Source organism: Carlito syrichta, unplaced genomic scaffold (genome assembly GCF_000164805.1).
Source record: "Carlito syrichta isolate Samal-C Ts95f unplaced genomic scaffold, Tarsius_syrichta-2.0.1 Scaffold315650, whole genome shotgun sequence".
NCBI lineage: Eukaryota > Metazoa > Chordata > Mammalia > Primates > Tarsiidae > Carlito > Carlito syrichta.
Window position 1 is genome coordinate 205,530 of NW_007259746.1, and position 8,292 is coordinate 213,821.

An 8,292-nucleotide genomic window follows, 5' to 3' on the forward strand; every position below is an offset into this window, starting at 1 on the left:
GCAGGGGAATTCAGGAGGGACACGAGGGTCACAGCCACAGCTGACGGGCCCCGGGTCAGGTGCTTCCTGTTATGTTGGCCACTGGGTGTGTCCAGAGGCCATCACAGGGAGGGGGAGAGAGTCAGCCTTTGATGAGCACAGTGGTACTTTGCCACGTCGGACAGTGGGGACACCGTAATCTTGTGAGTGGGGAAACTAAGGCCCCTGAAACAGACTCACCCAAAGTCCCTGGGTGGAATTTGAACCCTGGCAGCCCGACTCGGAGCTCTGCCAGGGGCCCAAGGGGCTTCCAGTGGTGCTCAGAGAAGCCCTGGGGCTCTGCTGATGTGTCAGGTGGCCACAGGCCACGACAGGGCCCAGGCTCACCCTCAACCAGGACTAGGCTCTGAGGGTAAAACAACAGCTGGAATCATCATTTTGGAACCATTATAGGAAATACCTCTTCAGCAAGAATCATCAGTGTAGCCAGGCATGGTGGCGTGCACCTGTAGTTCTGGCTACTTGGAAAGTTGAGGCGGAAGGATTGCCTGAGCCCAGCAGGTCAAGGCTACAGTGGCCGTGAGCATGCCACTGCACTCCAGCCTGGACGACAGAGTGAGACTCCAACTCAAAAATAAATAAATGCATCAAAAAATTAGCTGGGGCAGGGCACGATGGCTCAAGCCTGTAATCCCAGCACTTTGGGAGGTCGAGGCGAGAGGATTGCCTGGGCCCACAGGTTCAAGACCAGCCTGGGCAACATGGTGAGATTTTGTCTCTACAATAAATCAAAACATTAGCCAGGCATGGTAGCACTCACCTGTAGTTCCGACTACTTGGAAGGCTGAGGTGAGAGGATCGCCGGAGCCCAGTAGGTCGATGCAGGTGAGACTCCAACTCAAAAAATAAAAAAGAAAAAAAAAGAGAGAAAATGACAGGTCGGTCTGGGTAGAGTATATGGATAATCTTTGTATTCTCTTTTTCTTTCTTTTTTTGAGTTGGAGTCTCATTCTGTCACCCAGACTGGAGTGCACTGGCATGCTTCCGGCCACTGCAGCCTTGACCTGCTGGGCTCCAGTGATCCTTCCGCCTCAGCCTTACAAGTAGCTGGAACTACAGGCGTGCACTACCACGCCCAGCCAATTTTTTGATTTATTGTAGAGATGAGGTCTCACCAAGTTGCCCAGGCGGGTCTCCAACCCGCGGGCTCAGGCAATCTACTCACCTCAGTCTCCCAAAGGCATGGGATTACAGGCTGAGCCACCAAGCCCGGCTCGGGCTATCTTTGTGTTCTTATTCTGGCAACTTTTTCCTAAGTTTGAAATTATTTCCAAATAAAAAAGTTTTAAGTATTGAAAAGCATTTTTCCACAAAAAAAAAAAAAAATCCCCCCAGCCACTCACTTCACCTCCATCATCAGGAATAAAGTCTTTATTTTTTTGAGTTGGAGTCTCACTGTCACCCCGACTGGAGTGCAGTGGCCGCTCCCGGCCACCGCAGCCTCGACCTGCTGGGCTCCGGCGACCCTTCCGCCTCAGCCTTCCTAGTAGCTGGAACTACAGGCGCGCGCTACCGTGACTGGCTAATTTTTGATTTATTGTAGAGATGAGGTCTCACCAAGTTGCCTGGGCGGGTCTCAAACCTGTGGGCTCAGACAGTCCTCTCACCTCAGCCTCCCAAGCTCTGGGATTACAGGTTGAGCCACCGAGCCCAGCCAGGAATAAAGTCTTAAAAGCAGAAAATAAAGTTCTTTTCATATATGTAAAAAAAAAAAAGCCATTTTTCCTCGTGACATTCAGCCCCATCTATTGAAACACCATGGCTGGAGGATGACATCAGAAGGGCCAGAGTTTAGCAAGCACAGAGCTCGTGGAGCAGGCAGTGCCCCCAGACCAGCCCGTCGTGAGGGACCCTAGAACTGAGTTTGGGGGATTGGTGATGCCAGTGACCAACTCCTAGCAGCCTTCTGCTTCCTCGAAGCCGGCCCCCACACCAACAAACAGGCTTGTGGCACAAAAAGAAACGTTCCATAAAAAGGGATTTATTGCCAAACATCACAAAAGGCGCTTCATAAGCAGAAGACACAGAAGGCCATCCTCCTCAAGGAGGCAGGCGGGCAGGCCCTGGGCATTCCCATTCCTCTTCCCTGGATGCCAGTGTTCCCCCTAGGGCCCAGGCTGCCAAGCCACAGGAACCAATGGCATTTGGCCACTGAGGTGGCCCCAGTGCTGCTTGCCCAGTCTGGTCACTTGACAGAGGAGGAAACTAAGGCTCCTGGAAGCAGATGACTTGGCTAAAACCCCAGTCAGCTGTGGCTGCCGATGGGTAAAGGCTGTTCCCAAGGGAAGGTGGCAGGGTGTTGCTTGACCAGGCTCCGAAAGTCGTCCTGGCACTGGAGACTGACGGAGGGAAAAGCAGGTTGTGGCATAGGAGCCCAGTTTGTCCAAGGACGGTGGTCTGGGAGGCCAACGAGGGCTTGCAAGCCAACACTTTGCTGCTCACCTCTGCCCTGCCCCCCCCAAGAACAAAGGACAGAACAGTAACGAAGGCATCGGCCTGCATGGGTAGGCCTTCATGGGCACAACTGGTGGCCAGGGGTGGGGTAGTGGGCAGAAAGGCCAAGGCATGCTGCTTGCTATGTCCCTCCCTTCCTTCCTTTCAGTAAAAAAGGAAACAGAAAGTGCACATGCAGAAATCTGGGCAGGTGTGTTGGGAACTGCTCCCATCCCACAGGCCCCAGGGAGAGTGGTTGGGCCCAGGGAGCCAGGCCCAAACCTGTAGCTCACAGGCCTCTGCACCTCCAGGCCCGTCCTTGGTCCAGCTGCTGCAGCAGGAGGAAGACTGGATGTGCTCCCAGAGTCGGGGACACATGGGGGGTGCAGCAAAGGGCTGGAAGAGGACCAGGGTACAGGGACGGAGCAGGAGAGGGAGAAGAGGAAACGCCCCTTCCACCAGAAAGTGAGACGGGAGCAGCTCACCTGGGGCCTGAGTCAGAGGGTGGGGGAAGAGGAGAGAGGGAAGCAATTTCACACCCAGCGCACCCCTGTCGGCATCTGAGGAAATGACTGGGATGCTGGACCTGTGGGGTTGAGAAGGAACCATGAGCCCAATGTGCATCTCCATCCGAGGAGGCACAGGTGCAGGGGATTCTCCTCTGAAGGAGACCTGGGACCATCACACACAGGTCTTGCTGATGTTGAACGGGGCAGCCCTGGGGCTCGCCTCTCCAGGAGCGTGGGAGGCTGGACGTAAGTTGATCCCAGGCAAAGACTAGACTAGGAGACCCTGCGAGTTCCTTGTTCACCCTGGAATCCCCAGATCTAAGCCCTCCAGTCACCAATCAACAGAGGGGAAGGGGCTGCAGAAAATGCCCTTGTTTTCCAGGAAAAGAAACAGACTGAGAGAGAGGCCACCCAGAGAGGCTTCCTCACACAGAGGCCTTTCATCCGCCTCAAGAGGTCCCTGCTGTATCCCAGGTTCCCCTCGAGTGAGGGATGAACCCACAGCCTGGACCCAAGGCCTCAATGGCTACTTAGGATAGGTGGGAGGCTGCCGTGAGGCTCTTTGCCTGGAAATACCTGGGAATGGGGCAGCAGGGGGCTCAGCTGGGCTCCATTCAGAAGTCAGGAATGTAAACTACTGGGGTACGGAACAGAGATGATGCCACCCCCAAGACCCCAAGTGCTGTGCTAAAGCCCTGGGGCAGTTTGGGACAACCACACAAGCACACAGGTCCCAGCATGTGTGCTCCCAACCCACGGGAGCTCGGGCCAGAGAGCCAGAGGGTGGCCCCGGTGGCACCTGGCTCCACTGGCCAGAACAGGGCAGGAAGGACACCAGGAGTCTCTTCAAGTTCTGCGCGAACCCTAACACAAACCCAGTGGCCCTTCTGCAGCCTGAGTGGAGTGCATTTTTCAGCAGGGCTGAGCTCTGGTGGACGGGGTGGCCGGGAGGGACTGAGTCTCTGGCCCAGCAGGCCCTAGGGTGCACTTCTCCGATAGAGGGCCACCAGCTCCTTCTGTGTCTCCCTCAGCCCAGGTGCGTCCTGGCTCAGCTCTCCCAAGTCTCTCATCTCCTGCAGGACCTGGGTGGCTTGCCTCAGCTGCTCCACAGCCTGGTTGAGCAATGTCTCGGCACTCACAGGGGCCGGTTCATGGCCCAGTACCTTGTTCAACAGTTTCTCCGTCTGTTCGGAGGCCACCTTCACCTCCAGCTGGGCCCGATACAGCCGTTCCACAGGCTGCCGTGGACGCCGGAGGCCTTCCCCAAGCAGGTCCCCAAGAGAGGAGCAGCGGGGATGGGACTGAGGGGGCAAGCCCTGGGGCGGCAGTGCCGTGGACGCCGCTCCATCCCCTGGGGGAGTTCCTGAGGTGTCCTCAGCAGGGGATGGCTCGGCAGGCTGGGGACGGTCTTCCACACCGTTCACTGAGACCTGTGCTGGGCTTGGAGCAGAGTCGCCAGTGGCTCTGGGATTCTGGGCTGGCCCGGAATCCCTCTTCTCCCTCATGCAGGCCTTCAGCTTCTCTGATAAGACCTTGGGCGGTGGCGTGGGGGGCGTCCCACTCTCCCTGGGTGCAGTCTCAGAAGTCTCAGGGCAGGGTGCCCGGAATGGCTCTTCCCCTTCTGGAGCGGGGGGCTCCTGAGGGCTGGGGTTCTCCCAGCTCACCTTCAGTTTGTCAGGCAGGATGCCGTCGGGGAGCTGCTCAGAGCCACCGTCCCCCGCAACTGGGGTCTCTGTGTCCTCTTTGCTCTCAAGGGGGACTTCAGAGCTTGCCGAGACAGGTGTTGGGGCTCTCTCTCCCACAGAGGTGTCCACCCCGTCAACAAGGTTGGCCGTCTCAGGCGCTGGAGAAGGCTTGGCGGGAGGCATGGGGGGCCTGGGTGTGTCCCGGGGCTGGGCTGCACTGACATCATGGCGGGGGGCATACGCCGACAGTCCGCTGTTCGGAACATCAAGGTCTAGGCGCAGAAGCCCCTCAGAAGCCGCGCTGGCTACCTGATGGGAGAATAGTATGTGGACATCATCTTGTCTGACTGGTCACTGGGTCAGGTGCACCCACCCTCAAGGGTTCTCAAGCCAGGCTGTCCAGGTCCCCACCTCCACCCTCTGCTCTGGCTTCCCAGGCCACTTGCTTGGCAGCTAAAGTGATTTCCTGATGAATCCTCTCCTCTCCTTAACCACTAAAGAATCCCCAGTTCTTGCCAGAACAGTGGCTCACGCCTGTCATCCCAGCACTTTGGGAGGCTGAGGTGAGAGGACTGCCTGAGCCCAGGGGTTTGAGACCAGTCTCGGCAACTTGGTGAGACCTCATCTCTACAGTAAACCAAAAAATTAACCAGGTGTGGTGGTGCACACCTGTCGTTCCAGCTACTCGGAAGGCTGAGGCGGAAGAATCGCCTGAGCCCAGCAGATCGAGGCTGTGATGGCCATGAGCATGCCACTGCACTCTAGCCTGGGGGAAGAGTGAGACCCTGACTCAAAACAAAGAATTCCCTGTTGTTGCTAGGCACGGTGGCTCAAGTCTGTAATCCCAGCACTTTGGGAGGCTGAGGCGAGAGGATTGCCTGAGTCCAGGGATCCGAGACCAGCCTGGGCCACTGGATCCAAGACCAGCCTGGGCCACTTGGTGAGGCCTCGTCTCTACAATAAATCAAAAAATTATCCAGGCATGGTGGCATGCGCCCATAGTTCCAGTTACTTGGAAGGCTGAGGTGAAAGGATCGCCTGAGCCCAGCAGGTTGAGGCTGCGGTGGCCGTGAGCGTACCACTGCACTCCAGCCTGGGCGACAGAGTGAGACTCTGACTCAAAAAAGAAAAAAAAAAAAATTCCCTGTTGTTGAATCACAGGCCAGGAAGTCAGAGCCGGGGTGTCCTCTTGGAACACCAGCCTGGTTTCTTCTAGCCGGTGAGAGACTCTTTTTAAGGTCAACTATGCTGGCCTGGGTCGGGTGGCAGCTCTGTTTCTGACCCTTATATGGCTGTATGGTCTTGGGAAGGTCCCTTTTCTGCAACCCAACCACCCGCCACCATGCCCAGCCGTGCCCCACAGCCAGCTGGTGACAGAACCAGGACTCAATATACATCTCCCAAGTTCACTCCCTTCTGCTTGTCCCTCTGCTCTGTTTGCCAGTCCCTCTCCAGCCCTTGTCTGCCCAGCTGCTCAGCAGCCTGTGCCCACTCTCATGTCAGCAGGCGTGCTCCCAGACCACAGCCGAGCGCCAGAAAACAGCTGCACCAGCAGGCAGCGACGGCTCCCCACCCACCTGACTCAGAGAGACACCCAGCAGCCCCACAGTCTCAAAGACCCTCCCAGGGAGCTTCAGAGGCCCTGGAGCAGGACTGGGCAGAAGGCCTATCCCACAGTCCCTCAGACAGTGGGGGTCCCGCTGGGCCCCTCATTCCCTTTCACAAGCGGCACAGGATCTGGCCAACACATGATCTCAGTTATTGGGGACCACCACAGAGACACCCCAACACACACACACACACCACTCACTCCCTGAATTCTCTCCAAGAATTCCCTCCAAGACTGGCTCTCCCCTATCCCTCCTTCCCAGCCCCCACCCCCACCCCACCTTTACGTTTCTCTCTGGCAATCCTAGTCGCTCCCCTCTGCAGGCTCCTCTCCCTCAGCTGACAGACAGGCACAGGCTGCCTCATCTCAAAACAAACCCTCCGATGACCTTGGGGCCTTCCTCCCATGGTCTCCTTCCCTCAGGCACCCCTAGCCCTGCACCTCGTGACAGCCCTAAGCTGACTCCTCTTAGAAAATATGCAGTCAACGTCACCACCTGCCTTTTCCTCAGTCCCACCCTTGTGGCTTGTAGCCACCAACCTGGCTGATGACCACCAGGTCCTGTGCCCATATCCCTCTGGGCATGCGACCAGCCTTTCTGGCTTTGTCTTTCCTTGGCACCCTGCAGGCTGAGCCCCCTCTAATCCCCCCCTAAATGTAGCATTTGGTGGGTTTTTTTGGTTTTGGGGTTTTTTTTTAGTCCAAGTCTCACTCTACCGCCCAGGCTGGAGTGCAGTGACACACTCATGGCCACTGCAGCTTCAGCCTGCTGGACTCAGGCGATCCTTCTGCCTCAGCTTTCCAAGTAGCTGGAACTACAGGCACAAGCCACAATGCTGGGCTATTTTTTTTAATTTATTTATCGTAGAGACAAGGGCTTAAAAAGTTGCCCAGGCTGGTTTCGAACCCCTGGACTCAGGCAATCCTCTCACCTCCATCTCCCAAAGTGATGGGATTACAGGCTGAGTCACCGTGCCCAACCCACAAAGGTAACATTTGTTGAGGTTCTTTCCTGGCATCCAAATCCTTCCCACAACTCACCCCCCCAGTCAGTTCCACTGATCTGAAAGAGGCTCCCTGAACGCTCCCTCTTGCCCAAACCTTCCCCTAAATTTCCTGTGCCCTGGGCCTCCCTGTACCCAGGCTCCCAGCTCTGAGGCACCTGGGACAACCTCCCCTCAGTGTCCAATCCCTGCATCCAATCCCAAGCCAGGCGGCTCTTGCTTCCCAATGTCTCTCCCCTCAGCCTCCCCTTTCCATCCCGCCTGAAGCCTGGAAAGTGGCCTCCCCCACCTCCTTGCTGGCCCCCTGCTTTTCTCCCTCTCAGCCCAACCCATCCTACCCAGGGCCTCAAACTGACCTCTGGGCTGTACCCTCCCCTCCTGTCCCCAACTCCTGCATCGAAGGTCTCCACAATTTCTTCCCCAAAATTCCACCTTCTCAGACCATCTCCCAAGCAAGTGGAGCCACTCGGCATACCGTGAAGCCTCCTGCCCACGCCTCAGTTCACATCTCTCCCTCCACAGGGAATCCCCTCACTCCAAATCTGCCAACTAAACCCAATCCTGTTCTTCAAGGTCAACCCAAATGCCAATGGCTTTTCCTGGTCCCTCCTGCCTTGACCTCCCAGAGCCTCCTCTGTACAAAAATTAGATGTAACTGCCGGGCACAGTGACTCACGCCTATAATCCCAGTAATTTGGGAGGCAGAGGCAAGAGGATTGCCTGAGCTCAGGGGTTCAAGACCAGCCCGGGCAACTTGGTAAGACCTCGTCTCTAATCAGAAAATCAGTTGGGCATGGTGGTACATGCCTATAGTTCCAGATACTTGAAGGCTGAGGCACAAGGACTGCCTGAGCCCAGCAGGTCGAGGCTGTGGTGGCCGTGAGAGTGGCACTGCACTCCAGCCTGGGAAACAGAGTGAGACTCCAACTCAAAAAAAAAATTAGATATAGCACTACTTAAATTAGTCTATGGACAGGCCTATTTCTTTTTCTTTTTTTTTTTTTTTTGAGTTG

The 8,292-nt window shown here is 56.3% G+C and overlaps 1 protein-coding gene across 1 annotated transcript in view; it reads right to left on the reverse strand.

Annotated features, from left to right (window-relative positions):
* Positions 1-3,925: 3,925 nt before the first annotated feature.
* PLEKHO2 (pleckstrin homology domain containing O2) overlaps positions 3,926-8,292 on the reverse strand; it is a 45,496-nt gene continuing 41,129 nt past the window's right edge. The window contains exon 8 of the mRNA XM_021706505.1: positions 3,926-4,975. Within this exon, the coding sequence (XP_021562180.1) occupies positions 3,959-4,975 (1,017 nt within the window). The 3' untranslated portion in view covers positions 3,926-3,958. The remainder of the gene's footprint in view (positions 4,976-8,292) is intronic.